The 21448-nt window shown below is 54.0% G+C and overlaps 1 protein-coding gene across 4 annotated transcripts in view; it reads left to right on the forward strand.

The window, feature by feature from the left end:
* Positions 1 to 21448, forward strand: part of CNKSR1 (connector enhancer of kinase suppressor of Ras 1) — an 89430-nt gene that overhangs the window by 65674 nt on the left and 2308 nt on the right. For all 4 annotated transcript variants that reach the window (XM_069971814.1, XM_069971816.1, XM_069971817.1 and 1 more), the window contains 7 exons: positions 2970 to 3142; positions 14027 to 14106; positions 14187 to 14258; positions 17476 to 17549; positions 19796 to 19848; positions 19932 to 20058; positions 21102 to 21280. In XM_069971814.1, coding sequence (XP_069827915.1) covers positions 2970 to 3142; positions 14027 to 14106; positions 14187 to 14258; positions 17476 to 17549; positions 19796 to 19848; positions 19932 to 20058; positions 21102 to 21280 — 758 coding nt within the window. The remainder of the gene's footprint in view (positions 1 to 2969; positions 3143 to 14026; positions 14107 to 14186; positions 14259 to 17475; positions 17550 to 19795; positions 19849 to 19931; positions 20059 to 21101; positions 21281 to 21448) is intronic.

The raw sequence follows: 21448 nt of genomic DNA on the forward strand, positions 1-21448 counted from the left end.
AATCTCCTCACTGCACACACAGGTGATATAATTAGCTGCAGCAGACACGGCAGTTGGAGCCTTAGCAACCAATAGGATTACTGCTTTCATTTTCACAGGGAGCAATGGTTGCTAGGGAAGCTGCCTCACAACATCCACAGTAATAACTGGTAGACCCCCTACTCCATCTATACAGTACATGTATACAGGACCCCCTACTCCATCTATACAGTACAGGTATACAGGACCCCCTACTCCATCTATACAGTACATGTATATACAGGACCCCCTACTCCATCTATACAGTACATGTATACAGGACCCCCTACTCCATCTATACAGAACAGGTATACAGGACCCCCTACTCCATCTATACAGTACATGTATACAGGACCCCCTACTCCATCTATACAGTACATATATACAGGACCCCCTACTCCATCTATACAGTACATGTATACAGGACCCCCTACTCCATCTATACAGTACATGTATACAGGACCCCCTACTCCATCTATACAGTACATGTATACAGGACCCCCTACTCCATCTATACAGTACATGTATATACAGGACCCCCTACTCCATCTATACAGTACATGTATACAGGACCCCCTACTCCATCTATACAGTACATGTATATACAGGACCCCCCTACTCCATCTATACAGTACATGTATACAGGACCCCCTACTCCATCTATACAGTACATGTATATACAGAACCCCCTACTCCATCTATACAGTACATGTATATACAGGACCCCCTACTCCATCTATACAGTACATGTATACAGGGCCCCCTACTCCATCTATACAGTACATGTATATACAGGGCCCCCTACTCCAACTATACAGTACATGTATACAGGACCCCCTACTCCATCTATACAGTACATGTATATACAGAACCCCCTACTCCATCTATACAGTACATGTATACAGGACCCCCTACTCCATCTATACAGTACATGTATATACAGGACCCCCTACTCCATCTATACAGTACATGTATATACAGGACCCCCTACTCCATCTATACAGTACATGTATATACAGGACCCCCTACTCCATCTATACAGGTATATAGGGCAGTATTACCATCTACTGCTGCCCTAAGCACTAAACCTGAGGATGCCCCATCTTCACTCACCAATTAGCATCAGGACTGGTAGGTAATAGCTCCACACGTCACATTTAACACTGCCACACCAGACCTGACCAAAACCACTACACCAGACCTGACCAATACCGCCATACTGTGACTGGATAACACTGTCATACCAGACCTGACCAATACCGCCATACTGTGATTGGATAACACCGCCACACCAGAGCTGACCAATACCGCCATACTGTGACTTGATAACACCGCCATACCAGACCTGACCAATACGGCCACACTGGGACTGGATAACACTGCTATACCAGACCTGACCAATATCGCCATACTGTGACTGGATAACACCGCCATTCCAGACCTGACCAATACCGCCATACTGTGACTGGATAACACTGCCATACTGTGACTGGATAACACCACTATACCAGACCTGACCAATACCACCATACTGTGACTGGATAATACTGCCATACTAGACCTGACCAATACCGCCATACTGTGACTGGATAACACTGCCACAGCACCTCCACCAACTCTATACTACAGGAATACAGAACCCCAAACTATACACTACAGGTATACAGGACCCCTGAACTATATACTTCAGGTATACAAGACCTCCACCAACTCTATACTACAGGTATACAGCACCTCCACCAACTCTATACTACAGGTATACAGGACCCTCTATACACACTGACACTTTATACCCACGCAGCGCCGGGTACATTTTCTAGTATATAATATATATCACTGGTCCTCACTATATATATAATATATATCACTGGTCCTCACTATATATATAATATATATCACTGGTCCTCACTATATATATAATATATATATCACTGGTCCTCACTATATATATAATATATATCACTGGTCCTCACTATATATAATATATATCACTGGTCCTCACTGTATATAATATATATCACTGGTCCTCACTATATATATCACTGGTCCTCACTATATATAATATATATCACTGGTCCTCACTATATATAATATATCACTGGTCCTCACTATATATAATATATATCACTGGTCCTCACTATATATATCACTGGTCCTCACTATATATATCACTGGTCCTCACTATATATAATATATCACTGGTCCTCACTATATATAATTTATATCACTGGTCCTCACTGTATATAATATATATCACTGGTCCTCACTATATATAATATATCACTGGTCCTCACTATATATAATATATCACTGGTCCTCACTATATATAATATATCACTGGTCCTCACTATATATAATATATCACTGGTCCTCACTATATATAATATATCACTGGTCCTCACTATATATAATATATCACTGGTCCTCACTATATATAATTTATATCACTGGTCCTCACTATATATAATATATATCACTGGTCCTCACTGTATATAATATATATCACTGGTCCTCACTGTATATAATATATATCACTGGTCCTCACTGTATATAATATATCACCGGTCCTCACTATATATAATATATATCACTGGTCCTCACTGTATATAATATATATCACTGGTCCTCACTATATATAATATATATCACTGGTCCTCACTATATATAATATATATCACTGGTCCTCACTGTATATAATATATCACCGGTCCTCACTGTATATAATATATCACTGGTCCTCACTGTATATAATATATCACTGGTCCTCACTGTATATAATATATCACTGGTCCTCACTATATGGTAAGTGTTATTGTCAGGATGGGGTGTGATATAGAGTGTATTGCCGGATATGTCCCATACTCTCACTCGCCATCTGTCCGGCTCTCCAGCAGTCCTATGCTTTCCTGTATAGTAAGCGGCTGCTTTCCTGTGCATGTGATCACCCGCAGGTAGTGTAACCAAGCTCAGCCGTAGACGGGTGTCCTGTAAGGATCTGGGTCGTCCTGATTGTGATGGATGGCTGTGGAAGAGAAAGGAAAATGTCGGCTTCATGTCACAAAGATGGAAGCGTTGCTGGTGTGTCCTTAAGAAGGATCGATTGTACTGGTACAGCTCAGCACAGGTAATATGTACTGTCCCTGCCGACCGGCCTTATGTACTGTCCCTGCCGACCTGCCATATGTACTGTCCCTGCCGACTGGCAATATGTACTGTCCCTGCCGACCTGCAATATGTACTGTCCCTGCCGACCGGCCATATGTACTGTCCCTGCCGACCGGCCATATGTGCTGTCCCTGCCGACCGGCCATATGTACTGTCCCTGCCGACCGGCCTTATGTACTGTCCCTGCCGACCTGCAATATGTACTGTCCCTGCCGACCGGCCATATGTACTGTCCCTGCCGACCTGCAATATGTACTGTCCCTGCCGACCGGCCATATGTACTGTCCCTGCCGACCGGCCATATGTACTGTCCCTGCAGACCGGCCATATGTACTGTCCCTGCCGACCGGCCATATGTACTGTCCCTGCCAACCGGCCATATGTACTGTCCCTGCCGACCGGCCTTATGTACTGTCCCTGCCGACCTGCCATATGTACTGTCCCTGCCGACTGGCAATATGTACTGTCCCTGCCGACCTGCAATATGTACTGTCCCTGCCGACCGGCCATATGTACTGTCCCTGCCGACCGGCCATATGTGCTGTCCCTGCCGACCGGCCATATGTACTGTCCCTGCCGACCGGCCTTATGTACTGTCCCTGCCGACCTGCAATATGTACTGTCCCTGCCGACCTGCAATATGTACTGTCCCTGCCGACCTGCAATATGTACTGTCCCTGCCGACCGGCCATATGTACTGTCCCTGCCGACCGGCCATATGTACTGTCCCTGCAGACCGGCCATATGTACTGTCCCTGCCGACCGGCCATATGTACTGTCCCTGCCGACCGGCCATATGTACTGTCCCTGCCGACCGGCCATATGTACTGTCCCTGCCGACCGGCCATATGTACTGTCCCTGCCGACCGGCCATATGTACTGTCCCTGCCGACCGGCCATATGTACTGTCCCTGCCGACCGGCCATATGTACTGTCCCTGCCGACCGGCCATATGTACTGTCCCTGCCGACTGGCAATGGCAGGAGTATTTATCAGTTTTTGTGTGTGTGTGGTAGCTTGGGGCTTGAGTGGCAGCTGTGTGTGTGTTTGTGGCAGCTGTGTGTGTGTGTGGGGGGGCTGTGTGGAAGCTGTGTGTGTGTGTGTGTGTGTGTGTGTGGAAGCTGTGTGTGTGGGGGGGAAGCTGTGTGGAAGCTGTGTGTGTGTGGGGGGGCTGTGTGTGTGTGTGTGGAAGCTGTGTGTGTGTGTGTGGGGGGGCTGTGTGGAAGCTGTGTGTGTGTGGAAGCTGTGTGGGTGGCAGTTGAAGGGCATGTAGCGTGGCTTTGTGTGTGGCTAGCTGGGGGGGTGGCGGTTGAAGGACATATAGTGTGGCTGTGTGTAGGGTATGGTGGGGGTGTGTGAGGCTGGGGTGTCTGGCGGCTGTGTGTGTTTGTTGTGGTTGGAGGGTGTGTTGTGTAGCTGGGGGCGTGGCTGTGTTTGTGTTGGGCAAGGCTGGTGACGTGTGGCGCCTAGGGTTGTGTGCTGTGACTGGGGGTGTCTGGCGGTTGAATGGTGTGTGGCGATTAGAGGCGTGAAGCGCAGCTGGGGTTGTGTGTGGTGTAGCTGGTGGCGTGGTGATGGAGGGTGTGTAGTGCGGCTGTGAGGACTTGTGGCATGGTTGTTGGAGGGTGCGTAGTGCAGCTGTGAGGGCGTGTGTGGCTGGAGGGTGTGTAGTGCGGCTGTGAGGGCGTGTGGTGGCTGGAGGGTGTGTAGTGAGGGTGTGCAGTGTGGTGGCTGGAGGGTGTGTAGTGAGGGTGTGCAGTGGTGGCTGGAGGGTGTGTAGTGAGTTTGTGCAGTGTTGTGGCTGGAGGGTGTGTAGTGAGGGTGTGCAGTGTGGTGGCTGGAGGGTGTGTAGTGAGGGTGTGCAGTGTGGTGGCTGGAGGGTGTGTAGTGAGGGTGTGCAGTGTGGTGGCTGGAGGGTGTGCAGTGTGGTGGCTGGAGGGTGTGTAGTGAGGGTGTGCAGTGTGGTGGCTGGAGGGTGTGCAGTGAGGGTGTGCAGTGTGGTGGCTGGAGGGTGTGTAGTGAGTTTGTGCAGTGTTGTGGCTGAAGGGTGTGTAGTGAGTTTGTGCAGTGTTGTGGCTGGAGGGTGTGTAGTGAGGGTGTGCAGTGTGGTGGCTGGAGGGTGTGTAGTGAGGATGTGCAGTGTGGTGGCTGGAGGGTGTGCAGTGTGATGGCTGGAGGGTGTGCAGTGTGGTGGCTGGAGGGTGTGCAGTGTGGTGGCTGGAGGGTGTGTAGTGTGGTGGCTGGAGGGTGTGTAGTGTGGTGGCTGGAGGGTGTGTAGTGAGGGTGTGCAGTGTGGTGGCTGGAGGGTGTGTAGTGAGGGTGTGCAGTGTGGTGGCTGGAGGGTGTGTAGTGAGGGTGTGCAGTGTGGTGGCTGGAGGGTGTGTAGTGAGGGTGTGCAGTGTGGTGGCTGGAGGGTGTGCAGTGTGGTGGATGGAGGGTGTTTAGTGAGGTGGCTGGAGGGTGTGTAGTGAGGGGGGGTGTAGTGTGGTGGCTGGAGGGTGTGCAGTGTGGTGGCTGGAGGGTGTGTAGTGAGGGTGTGTAGTGTGGCGGCTGGAGGGTGTGTAGTGAGGGTGTGCAGTGTGGTGGCTGGAGGGTGTGTAGTGTGGTGGCTAGAGGGTGTGTAGTCAGGGTGTGCAGTGTGGTGGCTGGAGGGTGTGTAGTGAGGGTGTGCAGTGTGGTGGCTGGAGGGTGTGTAGTGAGGGTGTGCAGTGTGGTGGCTGAAGGGTGTGCAGTGTGGTGGCTGAAGGGTGTGCAGTGTGGTGGCTGAAGGGTGTGTAGTGAGGGTGTGCAGTGTGGTGGCTGGAGGGTGTGCAGTGTGGTGGCTGTAGGGTGTGTAGTGAGGGTGTGCAGTGTGGTGGCTGGAGGGTGTGTAGTGAGGGTGTGCAGTGTGGTGGCTGGAGGGTGGTTTAGTGAGGGTGTGCAGTGTGGTGGCTGGAGGGTGTGCAGTGTGGTGGCTGGAGGGTGTGCAGTGTGGTGGCTGGAGGGTGTGTAGTGAGGGTGTGCAGTGTGGTGGATGGAGGGTGTTTAGTGAGGGTGTGCAGTGTGGTGGCTGGAGGGTGTGCAGTGTGGTGGCTGGAGGGTGTGTAGTGAGGGTGTGCAGTGTGGTGGATGGAGGGTGTTTAGTGAGGGTGTGCAGTGTGGTGGCTGGAGGGTGTGTAGTGTGGTGGCTGGAGGGTGTGTAGTGAGGGTGTGTAGTGTGGTGGCTGGAGGGTGTGCAGTGTGGTGGCTGGAGGGTGTGTAGTGTGGTGGCTGGAGGGTATGTAGTGAGGGTGTGCAGTGTGGTGGCTGGAGGGTGTGTAGTGAGGGTGTGCAGTGTGGTGGCTGGAGGGTGTGTAGTGAGGGTGTGCAGTGTGGTGGCTGGAGGGTGTGCAGTGTGGTGGATGGAGGGTGTGTAGTGAGGGTGTGCAGTGTGGTGGCTGGAGGGTGTGTAGTGTGGTGGCTGGAGGGTGTGTAGTGTGGTGGCTGGAGGGTGTGTAGTGTGGTGGCTGGAGGGTGTGTAGTGAGGGTGTGCAGTGTGGTGGCTGGAGGGTGTGTAGTGAGGGTGTGCAGTGTGGTGGCTGGAGGGTGTGTAGTGAGGGTGTGCAGTGTGTAGTGAGGGTGTGCAGTGTGGTGGCTGGAGGGTGTGCAGTGTGGTGGCTGGAGGGTGTGTAGTGAGGGTGTGCAGTGTGGTGGCTGGAGGGTATGTAGTGAGGGTGTGCAGTGTGGTGGCTGGAGGGTGTGTAGTGCGGCTGTGAGGGCGTGTGGTGGCTGGAGGGTGTGTAGTGAGGGTGTGCAGTGTGGTGGCTGGAGGGTGTGTAGCGAGGGTGTGCAGTGGTGGCTGGAGGGTGTGTAGTGAGTTTGTGCAGTGTTTTGGCTGGAGGGTGTGTAGTGAGGGTGTGCAGTGTGGTGGCTGGAGGGTGTGTAGTGAGGGTGTGCAGTGTGGTGGCTGGAGGGTGTGTAGTGAGTTTGTGCAGTGTTGTGGCTGGAGGGTGTGTAGTGAGGGTGTGCAGTGTGGTGGCTGGAGGGTGTGTAGTGAGGGTGTGCAGTGTGGTGGCTGGAGGGTGTGTAGTGAGGGTGTGCAGTGTGGTGGCTGGAGGGTGTGTAGTGAGGGTGTGCAGTGTGGTGGCTGGAGGGTGTGTAGTGTGGTGGCTGGAGGGTATGTAGTGAGGGTGTGCAGTGTGGTGGCTGGAGGGTGTGTAGTGAGGGTGTGCAGTGTGGTGGCTGGAGGGTGTGTAGTGAGGGTGTGCAGTGTGGTGGATGGAGGGTGTGGTGGCTGGAGGGTGTGTAGTGTGGTGGCTGGAGGGTGTGTAGTGTGGTGGCTGGAGGGTGTGTAGTTTAGTGAGGGTGTGCAGTGTGGTGGCTGGAGGGTGTGTAGTGAGGTGTGCAGTGTGGTGGCTGGAGGGTGTGTAGTGAGGGTGTGCAGTGTGGTGGCTGGAGGGTGTGTAGTGCGGCTGTGAGGGCGTGTGGTGGCTGGAGGGTGTGTAGTGAGGGTGTGCAGTGTGGTGGCTGGAGGGTGTGTAGCGAGGGTGTGCAGTGGTGGCTGGAGGGTGTGTAGTGAGTTTGTGCAGTGTTGTGGCTGGAGGGTGTGTAGTGAGGGTGTGCAGTGTGGTGGCTGGAGGGTGTGTAGTGAGGGTGTGCAGTGTGGTGGCTGGAGGGTGTGTAGTGAGTTTGTGAAGTGTTGTGGCTGGAGGGTGTGTAGTGAGGGTGTGCAGTGTGGTGGCTGGAGGGTGTGTAGTGTGGTGGCTGGAGGGTGTGTAGTGTGGTGGCTGGAGGGTGTGTAGTGTGTGGCTGGAGGGTGTGTAGTGAGGGTGTGCAGTGTGGTGGCTGGAGGGTGTGTAGTGAGGGTGTGCAGTGTGGGGGCTGGAGGGTGTGCAGTGTGGTGGCTGGAGGGTGTGTAGTGAGGGTGTGCAGTGTGGTGGATGGAGGGTGTGTAGTGAGGGTGTGCAGTGTGGTGGCTGGAGGGTGTGTAGTGTGGTAGATGGAGGGTATGTAGTGAGGGTGTGCAGTGTGGTGGCTGGAGGGTGTGTAGTGAGGGTGTGCAGTGTGGTGGATGGAGGGTGTGTAGTGTGGTAGCTGGAGGGTATGTAGTGAGGGTGTGCAGTGTGGTGGCTGGAGGGTGTGTAGTGAGGGTGTGCAGTGTGGTGGATGGAGGGTGTGTATTGTGGTGGCTGGAGGGTGTGTAGTGTGGTGGCTGGAGGGTATGTAGTGAGGGTGTGCAGTGTGGTGGCTGGAGGGTGTGTAGTGAGGGTGTGCAGTGTGGTGGCTGGAGGGTGTGTAGTGAGGGTGTGCAGTGTGGTGGCTGGAGGGTGTGTAGTGAGGGTGTGCAGTGTGGTGGCTGGAGGGTGTGTAGTGAGGGTGTGCAGTGTGGTGGATGGAGGGTGTGGTGGCTGGAGGGTGTGTAGTGTGGTGGCTGGAGGGTGTGTAGTGTGGTGGCTGGAGGGTGTGTAGTGTGGTGGCTGGAGGGTGTGTAGTGAGGGTGTGCAGTGTGGTGGCTGGAGGGTGTGTAGTGAGGGTGTGCAGTGTGGTGGCTGGAGGGTGTGTAGTGAGGGTGTGCAGTGTGGTGGCTGGAGGGTGTGTAGTGAGGGTGTGCAGTGTGTAGTGAGGGTGTGCAGTGTGGTGGCTGGAGGGTGTGCAGTGTGGTGGCTGGAGGGTGTGTAGTGAGGGTGTGTAGTGAGGGTGTGCAGTGTGGTGGCTGGAGGGTGTGCAGTGTGGTGGCTGGAGGGTATGTAGTGAGGGTGTGCAGTGTGGTGGCTGGAGGGTGTGTAGTGCGGCTGTGAGGGCATGTGGTGGCTGGAGGGTGTGTAGTGAGGGTGTGCAGTGTGGTGGCTGGAGGGTGTGTAGCCAGGGTGTGCAGTGGTGGCTGGAGGGTGTGTAGTGAGTTTGTGCAGTGTTGTGGCTGGAGGGTGTGTAGTGAGGGTGTGCAGTGTGGTGGCTGGAGGGTGTGCAGTGAGGGTGTGCAGTGTGGTGGCTGGAGGGTGTGTAGTGAGGGTGTGCAGTGTGCTGGCTAGAGGGTGTGCAGTGTGGTGGCTGGAGGGTGTGTAGTGAGGGTGTGCAGTGTGGTGGATGGAGGGTGTGTAGTGAGGGTGTGCAGTGTGGTGGCTGGAGGGTGTGTAGTGTGGTGGCTGGAGGGTGTGTAGTGTGGTGGCTGGAGGGTGTGTAGTGAGGGTGTGCAGTGTGGTGGCTGGAGGGTGTGTAGTGAGGGTGTGCAGTGTGGTGGCTGGAGGGTGTGTAGTGAGGGTGTGCAGTGTGGTGGCTGGAGGGTGTGTAGTGAGGGTGTGCAGTGTGGTGGCTGGAGGGTGTGTAGTGAGGGTGTGCAGTGTGGTGGCTGGAGGGTGTGTAGTGAGGGTGTGCAGTGTGGTGGCTGGAGGGTGTGCAGTGTGTATTGAGGGTGTGCAGTGTGGTGGCTGGAGGGTGTGTAGCGAGGGTGTGCAGTGGTGGCTGGAGGGTGTGTAGTGAGTTTGTGCAGTGTTGTTGCTGGAGGGTGTGTAGTGAGGGTGTGCAGTGTGGTGGCTGGAGGGTGTGTAGTGAGGGTGTGTAGTGTGGTTGCTGGAGGGTGTGTAGTGAGGGTGTGCAGTCTGGTGGCTGGAGGGTGTGTAGTGTGGTGGCTGGAGGGTGTGTAGTGAGGGTGTGCAGTGTGGTGGCTGGAGGGTGTGTAGTGAGGGTGTGCAGTGTGGTGGCTGGAGGGTGTGTAGTGAGGGTGTGCAGTGTGGTGGACGGAGGGTGTGTAGTGAGGGTGTGCAGTGTGGTGGACTGAGAGTGTGCAGTGTGGTGGCTGGAGGGTGTGCAGTGTGGTGGCTGGAGGGTGTGCAGTGTGGTGGCTGAAGGGTGTGCAGTGTGGTGGCTGAAGGGTGTGCAGTGTGGTGGCTGGAGGGTGTGCAGTGTGGTGGATGGAGGGTGTTTAGTGAGGGTGTGCAGTGTGGTGGCTAGAGGGTGTGCAGTGGGGTGGCTGGAGGGTGTGTAGTGTGGTGGCTGGAGGGTGTGTAGTGAGGGTGTGTAGTGTGGTGGCTGGAGGGTGTGTAGTGTGGTGGCTGGAGGGTGTGTAGTGAGGGTGTGCAGTGTGGTGGCTGGAGGGTGTGTAGTGTGGTGGCTGGAGGGTGTGTAGTGTGGTGGCTGGAGGGTGTGTAGTGAGGGTGTGTAGTGTGGTGGCTGGAGGGTGTGTAGTGTGGTGGCTGGAGGGTGTGTGGTGGCTGGAGGGTGTGTAGTGAGGGTGTGCAGTGTGGTGGCTGGAGGGTGTGTAGTGAGGGTGTGTAGTGTGTAGTGAGGGTGTGCAGTGTGGTGGCTGGAGGGTGTGCAGTGTGGTGGCTGGAGGGTGTGTAGTGAGGGTGTGCAGTGTGGTGGCTGGAGGGTGTGTAGTGAGGGTGTGCAGTGTGGTGGCTGGAGGGTGTGTAGTGAGGGTGTGCAGTGTGGTGGCTGGAGGGTGTGTAGTGGGGTGTGCAGTGTGGTGGCTGGAGGGTGTGTGGTGGCTGGAGGGTGTGCAGTGTGGTGGCTGGAGGGTGTGTGGTGGCTGGAGGGTGTGCAGTGTGGTGGCTGGAGGGTGTGTAGTGAGGGTGTGCAGTGTGGTGGATGGAGGGTGTGCAGTGGGGTGGCTGGAGGGTGTGCAGTGTGGTGGCTGGAGGGTGTGTAGTGAGGGTGTGCAGTGTGGTGGATGGAGGGTGTTTAGTGAGGGTGTGCAGTGTGGTGGCTGGAGGGTGTGTAGTGTGGTGGCTGGAGGGTGTGTAGTGTGGTGGCTGGAGGGTGTGTAGTGAGGGTGTGCAGTGTGGTGGCTGGAGGGTGTGTAGTGAGGGTGTGTAGTGTGGTGGCTGGAGGGTGTGTAGTGAGGGTGTGCAGTGTGGTGGCTGGAGGGTATGTAGTGAGGGTGTGCAGTGTGGTGGCTGGAGGGTGTGTAGTGCGGCTGTGAGGGCATGTGGTGGCTGGAGGGTGTGTAGTGAGGGTGTGCAGTGTGGTGGCTGGAGGGTGTGTAGCGAGGGTGTGCAGTGGTGGCTGGAGGGTGTGTAGTGAGTTTGTGCAGTGTTGTGGCTGGAGGGTGTGTAGTGAGGGTGTGCAGTGTGGTGGCTGGAGGGTGTGCAGTGAGGGTGTGCAGTGTGGTGGCTGGAGGGTGTGTAGTGAGTTTGTGCAGTGTTGTGGCTGGAGGGTGTGTAGTGAGGGTGTGCAGTGTGGTGGCTGGAGGGTGTGTAGTGAGGGTGTGCAGTGTGGTGGCTGGAGGGTGTGTAGTGAGGGTGTGCAGTGTGGTGGCTGAAGGGTGTGTAGTGAGGGTGTGCAGTGTGGTGGCTGGAGGGTGTGTAGTGAGGGTGTGCAGTGTGGTGGCTGGAGGGTATGTAGTGAGGGTGTGTAGTGTGGTGGCTGGAGGGTATGTAGTGAGGGTGTGCAGTGTGGTGGCTGGAGGGTGTGTAGTGAGGGTGTGCAGTGTGGTGGCTGGAGGGTATGTAGTGAGGGTGTGCAGTGGTGGCTGGAGGGTGTGTAGTGAGGGTGTGCAGTGTGGTGGCTGGAGGGTATGTAGTGAGGGTGTGCAGTGGTGGCTGGAGGGTGTGTAGTGAGGGTGTGCAGTGTGGTGGCTGGAGGGTGTGTAGTGTGGTGGCTGGAGGGTATGTAGTGAGGGTGTGCAGTGTGGTGGCTGGAGGGTGTGTAGTGTGGTGGCTGGAGGGTGTGTAGTGAGGGTGTGCAGTGTGGTGGCTGGAGGGTGTGTAGTGTGGTGGCTGGAGGGTGTGTAGTGAGGGTGTGCAGTGTGGTGGCTGGAGGGTGTGTAGTGAGGGTGTGCAGTGTGGTGGCTGGAGGGTGTGTAGTGAGGGTGTGCAGTGTGGTGGCTGGAGGGTGTGTAGTGAGGGTGTGCAGTGTGGTTGCTGGAGGGTGTGTAGTGAGGGTGTGCAGTGTGGTGGCTGGAGGGTGTGTAGTGAGGGTGTGCAGTGTGGTGGCTGGAGGGTGTGCAGTGTGGTGGATGGAGGGTGTGTAGTGAGGGTGTGTAGTGTGGTGGCTGGAGGGTGTGTAGTGAGGGTGTGTAGTGTGGTGGCTGGAGGGTGTGTAGTGAGGGTGTGCAGTGTGGTGGCTGGAGGGTGTGTAGTGTGGTGGCTGGAGGGTGTGTAGTGAGGGTGTGCAGTGTGGTGGCTGGAGGGTGTGTAGTGAGGGTGTGCAGTGTGGTGGCTGGAGGGTGTGTAGTGAGGGTGTGCAGTGTGGTGGCTGGAGGGTGTGTAGTGAGGGTGTGCAGTGTGGTGGCTGGAGGGTGTGTAGTGAGGGTGTGCAGTGTGGTGGCTGGAGGGTGTGCAGTGTGGTGGCTGTAGGGTGTGTAGTGAGGGTGTGCAGTGTGGTGGCTGTAGGGTGTGTAGTGAGGGTGTGCAGTGTGGTGGCTGGAGGGTGTGTAGTGAGGGTGTGCAGTGTGGTGGCTGGAAGGTGTGTAGTGAGGGTGTGCAGTGTGTAGTGAGGGTGTGCAGTGTGGTGGCTGGAGGGTGTGTAGTGAGGGTGTGCAGTGTGGTGGCTGGAGGGTATGTAGTGAGGGTGTGCAGTGTGGTGGCTGGAGGGTGTGTAGTGAGGGTGTGCAGTGTGGTGGCTGGAGGGTGTGTAGTGTGGTGGCTGGAGGGTATGTAGTGAGGGTGTGCAGTGTGGTGGCTGGAGGGTGTGCAGTGTGGTGGCTGGAGGGTGTGTAGTGAGGGTGTGCAGTGTGGTGGCTGGAGGGTGTGTAGTGAGGGTGTGCAGTGTGGTGGCTGGAGGGTGTGTAGTGATGGTGTGCAGTGTGGTGGCTGGAGGGTGTGTAGTGATGGTGTGCAGTGTGGTGGCTGGAGGGTGTGTAGTGAGGGTGTGCAGTGTGGTGGCTGGAGGGTATGTAGTGAGGGTGTGCAGTGTGGTGGCTGGAGGGTGTGTAGTGAGGGTGTGCAGTGTGGTGGCTGGAGGGTATGTAGTGAGGGTGTGCAGTGTGGTGGCTGGAGGGTATGTAGTGAGGGTGTGCAGTGGTGGCTGGAGGGTGTGTAGTGAGGGTGTGCAGTGTGGTGGCTGGAGGGTATGTAGTGTGGTGGCTGGAGGGTATGTAGTGAGGGTGTGCAGTGTGGTGGCTGGAGGGTGTGTAGTGTGGTGGCTGGAGGGTATGTAGTGAGGGTGTGCAGTGTGGTGGCTGGAGGGTGTGTAGTGAGGGTGTGCAGTGTGGTGGCTGGAGGGTATGTAGTGAGGGTGTGCAGTGTGGTGGCTGGAGGGTATGTAGTGAGAGTGTGCAGTGGTGGCTGGAGGGTGTGTAGTGAGGGTGTGCAGTGTGGTGGCTGGAGGGTGTGTAGTGTGGTGGCTGGAGGGTATGTAGTGAGGGTGTGCAGTGTGGTGGCTGGAGGGTGTGTAGTGTGGTGGCTGGAGGGTATGTAGTGAGGGTGTGCAGTGTGGTGGCTGGAGGGTGTGTAGTGAGGGTGTGCAGTGTGGTGGCTGGAGGGTGTGTAGTGAGGGTGTGCAGTGTGGTGGCTGGAGGGTATGTAGTGAGGGTGTGCAGTGTGGTGGCTGGAGGGTATGTAGTGAGGGTGTGCAGTGGTGGCTGGAGGGTATGTAGTGAGGGTGTGCAGTGTGGTGGCTGGAGGGTGTGTAGTGAGGGTGTGCAGTGTGGTGGCTGGAGGGTATGTAGTGAGGGTGTGCAGTGTGGTGGCTGGAGGGTATGTAGTGAGGGTGTGCAGTGTGGTGGCTGGAGGGTGTGTAGTGAGGGTGTGCAGTGTGGTGGCTGGAGGGTGTGTAGTGAGGGTGTGCAGTGTGGTGGCTGGAGGGTGTGTAGTGAGGGTGTGCAGTGTGGTGGCTGGAGGGTGTGTAGTGAGGGTGTGCAGTGTGGTGGCTGGAGGGTGTGTAGTGCAGCTGTGATTCTCACTAGTAGAATCCTCTTATATCGATTAATATAAATGGTTCTCTGTAGGACGAGAAGGCGCTGGGGCTGCTGAATATTTCCTCATATAGTCTGGAGAGTCCTCTGGAGGCGAAACCTAAAAAGAAGTAGTAAGTAGTCGTACAATCTCCTCAATGTGCCGTGTGTCGGGAGGGACGGATGCCGCAGCTTTTATATTTTTGTCTTTCAGTGAGTTCCAGCTCTCCCATCCGACATACAAGCCCTTCGTGTTTGCTGCCGACAATCTGAGTGACATGCAGAAGTGAGTGCACTAACTATGGTCTATCTGCCCGGGCAGCGCCTCCTGTCTATCACACCCCGGTCCTTGTGCACGGGCAGCGCCTCCTGTCTATCACACCCCCCTCCTGGTGCACGGGCAGCGCCTCCTGTCTATCACACCCCCCTCCTGGTGCACGGGCAGCGCCTCCTGTCTATCACACCCCCATCCTGGTGCACGGGCAGCGCCTCCTGTCTATTACACCCCCCGGTCCTGGTGCACGGGCAGCGCCTCCTGTCTATCACACCCCCATCCTGGTGCACGGGCAGCGCCTCCTGTCTATTACACCCCCCGGTCCTGGTGCACGGGCAGCGCCTCCTGTCTATCACACCCCCCTCCTGGTGCACGGGCAGCGCCTCCTGTCTATCACACCCCCCTCCTGGTGCACGGGCAGCGCCTCCTGGCTATCACACCCCCGGTCCTGGTGCATGGGCAGCGCCTCCTTTCTATCACACCCCCGGTCCTGGTGCACGGGCAGCGCCTCCTGTCTATCACACCCCCCGGTCCTGGTGCACGGGCAGCGCCTCCTGTCTATCACACCCCCGGTCCTGGTGCACGGGCAGCGCCTCCTGTCTATCACACCCCCCTCCTGGTGCACGGGCAGCGCCTCCTGTCTATCACACCCCCCTCCTGGTGCACGGGCAGCGCCTCCTGTCTATCACACCCCCGTCCTAGTGCACGGGCAGCGCCTCCTGTCTATCACACCCCCGTCCTAGTGCACGGGCAGCGCCTCCTGTCTATCACACCCCCGTCCTAGTGCACGGGCAGCGCCTCCTGTCTATCACACCCCCGGTCCTGGTGCACGGGCAGCGCCTCCTGTCTATCACACCCCCGGTCCTGGTGCACGGGCAGCGCCTCCTGTCTATCACACCCCCGGTCCTGGTGCACGGGCAGCGCCTCCTGTCTATCACACCCCCGGTCCTGGTGCACGGGCAGCGCCTCCTGTCTATCACACCCCCGGTCCTGGTGCACGGGCAGCGCCTCCTGTCTATCACACCCCCATCCTGGTGCACGGGCAGCGCCTCCTGTCTATCACACCCCCGGTCCTGGTGCACGGGCAGCGCCTCCTGTCTATCACACCCCCCTCCTGGTGCACGGCAGCGCCTCCTGTCTATCACACCCCCATCCTGGTGCACTGGCAGCGCCTCCTGTCTATCACACCCCCCTCCTGGTGCACGGGCAGCGCCTCCTGTCTATCACACCCCCATCCTGGTGCACGGGCAGCGCCTCCTGTCTCACACCCCCATCCTGGTGCACAGGCAGCGCTACCTGTGGGATCCACGTCCTGCTTTGGTGTTTTTCCAGAAACTGCTACGTGAAACCCCTTGAAGGCCTCCTACATAGACTTTTTAGGGGCGTTTTATCTGAGGTTTCCACTGTCTGACCGTTTGGGGGTGTATCAGTGTGTATATATCTATAGACTTATCTGTGCCTTGTGACCCTGGCTGCTGACCCCTGAGGTTGGTCTTCCTTGGCCTTGTGACCCCCGCTGCTGACCGCTGAGGTCGGTCTTATTTGGCCCGCTGCTGACCGCTGAGGTCGGTCTTCCTTGGCCTTGTGACCCCCGCTGCTGAGCGCTGAGGTCGGTCTTCCTTGGCCTTGTGACCCCCGCTGCTGAGCGCTGAGGTCGGTCTTCTTTGGCCTTGTGACCCCCGCTGCTGACCGCTGAGGTCGGTCTTCTTTGGCCTTGTGACCCCCGCTGGTGACCACTGAGGTCGGTCTTCTTTGGCCTTGTGACCCCCGCTGCTGACCGCTGAGGTCGGTCTTCTTTGGCCTTGTGACCCCGCTGCTGAGCGCTGAGATCGGTCTTCTTTGGCCTTGTGACCCCCGCTGCTGAGCGCTGAGGTCGGTGGTCTTTGGCCTTGTGACCCCCGCTGCTGACCGCTGAGGTCGGTCTTTTTTGGCCTTGTGACCCCCGCTGCTGAGCGCTGAGGTCGGTCTTCTTTGGCCTTGTGACCCCCGCTGCTGACCGCTGAGGTCGGTCTTCTTTGGCCTTGTGACCCCCGCTGCTGACCACTGAGGTCGGTCTTGTGACCCCCGCTGCTGAGCGCTGAGGTCGGTCTTCTTTGGCCTTGTGACCCCCGCTGCTGAGCGCTGAGGTCGGTCTTCTTTGGCCTTGTGACCCCCGCTGCTGAGCGCTGAGGTCGGTCTTCTTTGGCCTTGTGACCCCCGCTGCTGAGCGCTGAGGTCGGTCTTCTTTGGCCTGGTGACCCCCGCTGCTGACCGCTGAGGTCGGTCTTCTTTGGCCTTGTGACCCCCGCTGCTGAGCGCTGAGGTCGGTCTTCTTTGGCCTTGTGACCCCCGCTGCTGACCACTGAGGTCGGTCTTCCTTGGCCTTGTGACCCCCGCTGCTGACCGCTGAGGTCGGTCTTCTTTGGCCTTGTGACCCCCGCTGCTGACCGCTGAGGTCGGTCTTCTTTGGCCTTGTGACCCCCGCTGCTGACCACTGAGGTCGGTCTTCCTTGGCCTTGTGACCCCCGCTGCTGACCGCTGAGGTCGGTCTTCTTTGGCCTTGTGACCCCCGCTGCTGACCGAAGTGTTTGTCATTTAAAATAATTTTGCAGAAGTCCATAGTACAAATGATTTCAGGGAACTCTGTAGTAGATTTTATTAGGCAAAAACCCTCTTTCTGTGCTCAGACCCCCCCCCCCCCATTTCTGCTCATTACCAGGCAAAGTCGTCTACAAAGAAGCAAAGTGCTAATGGGTTTGCTGAGTCCATTATAACCTATGGAGGGGAGGGGGGGATGAGTGAGCAGGAAAGCAGCTGTACAGTTTGTAGACTGTCTAGGCACATAACGCTGGATTCACGGGTCAGAAAGGTCAGTGCTGGTCTGGGGATCTTGGTGAGATAAGATTGCCGGATGATGTGCTGTGCAGGGCGGCCTTTTCTCCTCTCCGTGCTCACTCACCCCCCTCTCCCCCTCCCCTCTCCATAGATGAGAAGAATTTCTGTGTCCATTATGAAGTGTGGGGAAGGGGGGGGAGTAGAAAAACAGCTTTTTCAGTAGAGAAGGAAGCTTTTTGCTTAATAAAACCTATTGCAGAGTTTCTTTTAATGGCTTGTACTGTTTACACGACAGGTACGCTGCAGGACCCCCTAAGGACCAGGTGTCTTTTCCATTAGGTCCCAGTACATAGAAGCTCTGATCTCCCTCCTTGTCACCCGACCTGTTTCTTTACCTTTCTCTCTTCTTCTGCAGGTGGGTGACTTTTCTCTTAAAAGCTCTGCAAAAATACAAGGCTCCGCCAAGTACCGGCCACTCCCAGGAGGAAGGTATATATATGTGTGTAATATGTATTGTATACACGTAATTCTATCATTATTGTACAATATTCCATTGTATTATATACTTATTATCCTCCTGTATGAGTGTATATATATCTCCCCGTTCTGTGTAGGTATACAGCAGTGTATTATATACTTATTATCCTCCTGTATGAGTGTGTATATATCTCTCCATTCTGTGTAGGTATACAGCAGTGTATTATATACTTATTATCCTCCTGTATGAGTGTGTATACATCTCCCCATTCTGTGTAGGTATACAGCAGTGTATTATATACTTATTATCCTCCTGTATGACTGTGTATATATCTCTCCATTCTGTGTAGGTATACAGCAGTGTATTATATACTTAATATCCTCCTGTATGAGTGTGTATATATCTCTCCAGTCTGTGTAGGTATACAGCAGTGTATTATATACTTATTATCCTCCTCCTGTATGAGTGTGTATATATATCTCCCCATTCTGTGCAGGTATACAGCAGTGTATTATATACTTATTATCCTCCAGTATGAGTGTATATATATCTCCATTCTGTGTAGGTATACAGCAGTGTATTATATACTTATTATCCTCCTGTATGAGTGTGTATATATATCTCTCCATTCTGTGTAGGTATACAGCAGTGTATTATATACTTATTATCCCCCTCCTATATGAGTGTGTATATATCTCCATTCTGTGTAGGTATACAGCAGTGTATTATATACTTATTATCCTCCAGTATGAGTGTGTATATATCTATCCATTCTGTGTAGGTATACAGCAGTGTATTATATACTTATTATCCCCCTGTATGAGTGTGTATATATCTCTCCAGTCTGTGTAGGTATACAGCAGTGTATTATATACTTATTATCCTCCTCCTGTATGAGTGTGTATATATATCTCCCCATTCTGTGCAGGTATACAGCAGTGTATTATATACTTATTATCCTCCAGTATGAGTGTATATATATCTCCATTCTGTGTAGGTATACAGCAGTGTATTATATACTTATTATCCTCCTGTATGAGTGTGTATATATATCTCTCCATTCTGTGTAGGTATACAGCAGTGTATTATATACTTATTATCCCCCTCCTATATGAGTGTGTATATATCTCCATTCTGTGTAGGTATACAGCAGTGTATTATATACTTATTATCCTCCAGTATGAGTGTGTATATATCTATCCATTCTGTATAGGTATACAGCAGTGTATTATATACTTATTATCCTCCTGTATGAGTGTGTATATATCTCCATTCTGTGTAGGTATACAGCAGTGTACTATATACTTATTATCCTCCTGTATGACTGTGTATATATCTCTCCATTCTGTGTAGGTATACAGCAGTGTATTATATACTTATTATCCTCCTGTATGACTGTGTATATATCCCCATTCTGTGTAGGTATACAGCAGTGTATTATATACATATTATCCTCCTGTATTAGTGTGTATATATCTCTCCATTCTGTGTAGGTATACAGCAGTGTATTATATACTTATTATCCTCCAGTATGAGTGTATATATATCTCCTCATTCTGTGTAGGTATACAGCAGTGTATTATATACTTATATATACACTCATACAGGAGGGATAATATCTCCATTCTGTGTAGGTATACAGCAGTGTACTATATACTTATTATCCTCCTCTATGACTGTGTATATATCTCTCCATTCTGTGTAGGTATACAGCAGTGTATTATATACTTATTATCCTCCTGTATGACTGTGTATATATCCCCATTCTGTGCAGGTATACAGCAGTGTATTATATACTTATTATCCCCCTGTATGAGTGTGTATATATATCCCCCCATTCTGTGTAGGTATACAGCAGTGTATTATATACTTATTATCCTCCTGTATGAGTGTGTATATATCTCCCCATTCTGTGCAGGTATACAGCAGTGTATTATATACTTATTATCCTCCTGTATGAGTGTGTATATATATCTCCATTCTGTGTAGGTATACAGCAGTGTATTATATACTTATTATCCCCCTGTATGAGTGTGTATATATAACCCCATTCTGTGTAGGTATACAGCAGTGTATTATATACTTATTATCCTCCTGTATGAGTGTGTATATATATCCCCCCATTCTGTGTAGGTATACAGCAGTGTATTATATACTTATTATCCTCCTCCTGTATGAGTGTGTATATATATCCCCCCATTCTGTGTAGGTATACAGCAGTGTATTATATACTTATTATCCTGACTGATATCCACAGATTGTTACAGTGAGACAGAAGCTGAGGACGATGACGTCCGGTCACATGATGCGGTAAGGCTCCACCCCCTCATATAGACAAATAAGAATAAAAACTGGTAAAGAAGTAATTTTTGACCCTGAATTTTTTCCTTTAGGTGAAGAAGCCGCTGATCCAGTCTCCTAGCAGGATTGCCCCTGTACCAAAGGTGGGGCCGTCCCCGGAGGGAGCGGATGGCGGACACCTCCCACTACAGGCAGAAGGCGGACACTCACCACAGCCCAGTAACCGCCAGGGGTTTTTGTGTTTTTCATCTCCTGAATCTTTTGTCTTTTTTGGTTTGTTGTAGAATTATTTGTGTTGCTGATAAAACTTCCCATGTGCCGGGGTTACGGGGTAACTATGGGCAGCTGAGGAGCATCTACCTTTCTTACCTTCTCCTTGCACAGTCTGCTATGTGCCCTGGGGGCGGGGCTATCACTCTCCGTGCACCAATCTGCCCCAGCTGGCCTCTCTAGTGAATAGTTGGGGGGCACTTAGCAGAGCTGTCACCCCGGGGTTCAGAGCATCGGATGAATGTTCATTAGAAGGGGCGGGCTTACCAGGGAGGATCCATACACTGAGGGTGGTAACCCCGCCCCCAGGGCACTAAGCAATTTCATTAGCATATGGTTCAAACAACAAAGTTCACAACAAAATCAAGGTAAAGAACGTATCTGCATCCTCCGGCCTGTGCTCTATAGGGGCGTATCAGCAGGTGAGAGGACTCCTCCACGTATCGGCAGGTGAGAGGACTCCTTCACGTATCAGCAGGTGAGAGGACTCCTCCCACGTATCGGCAGGTGAGGGGACTCCTCCCACGTATCGGCAGGTGAGGGGACTCCTCCCACGTATCGGCAGGTGAGGGGACTCCTCCCACGTATCGGCAGGTGACGGGACTCCTCCCACGTATCGGCAGGTGACGGGACTCCTCCCACGTATCGGCAGGTGAGGGGACTCCTCCCACGTATCGGCAGGTGAGGGGACTCCTCCCACGTATCGGCAGGTGAGGGGACTCCTCCCACGTATCGGCAGGTGAGGGGACTCCTCCCACGTATCGGCAGGTGAGGGGACTCCTCCCACGTATTGGCAGGTGAGGGGACTCCTCCCACGTATCGGCAGGTGAGGGGACTCCTGCACAGCCATGGGGTAGCCTGGAGGGCAGCTTGTTAGAGTAGCCGTGTGCTGTACTGCAGAGGGTTTTATGGGATAGCCCTAATCTAGAGTCTCAGGATTTTTCTGTGACCGTTTTAGCGACGTGTGACTCGACTTTCCACCGTTTTTGCAGTTGTTGATGATGATCTGAAACTGATGATGACTTGTCTGAAACAAGGAGGTGTTTCTCTTATTGGGAAGAAGACGGCAATGACCCGGGATGAGTATCGGAAATCCTTCATACGCCGCAATAAGAATCCGGATATAAACCAGAAGGCGCACACGTTACGTGTTCTCCAGAGCACGCTGAAGGTGAGTGCAGTCAGCCACACCCCTACCATACAAGTCTATGGTCTGGGTTGCTCTTAGATGTCACATGTTCTGTGTGACCCTGGTGCCAGGTCTGTGAAGGTGAGTGCAGTCAGCCACACCCCTACCATACAAGTCTATGGTCTGGGCTGCTCTTAGATGTCACATGTT

This window comes from Dendropsophus ebraccatus, chromosome 5, assembly GCF_027789765.1.
Source record: "Dendropsophus ebraccatus isolate aDenEbr1 chromosome 5, aDenEbr1.pat, whole genome shotgun sequence".
NCBI classification, from domain to species: domain Eukaryota; kingdom Metazoa; phylum Chordata; class Amphibia; order Anura; family Hylidae; genus Dendropsophus; species Dendropsophus ebraccatus.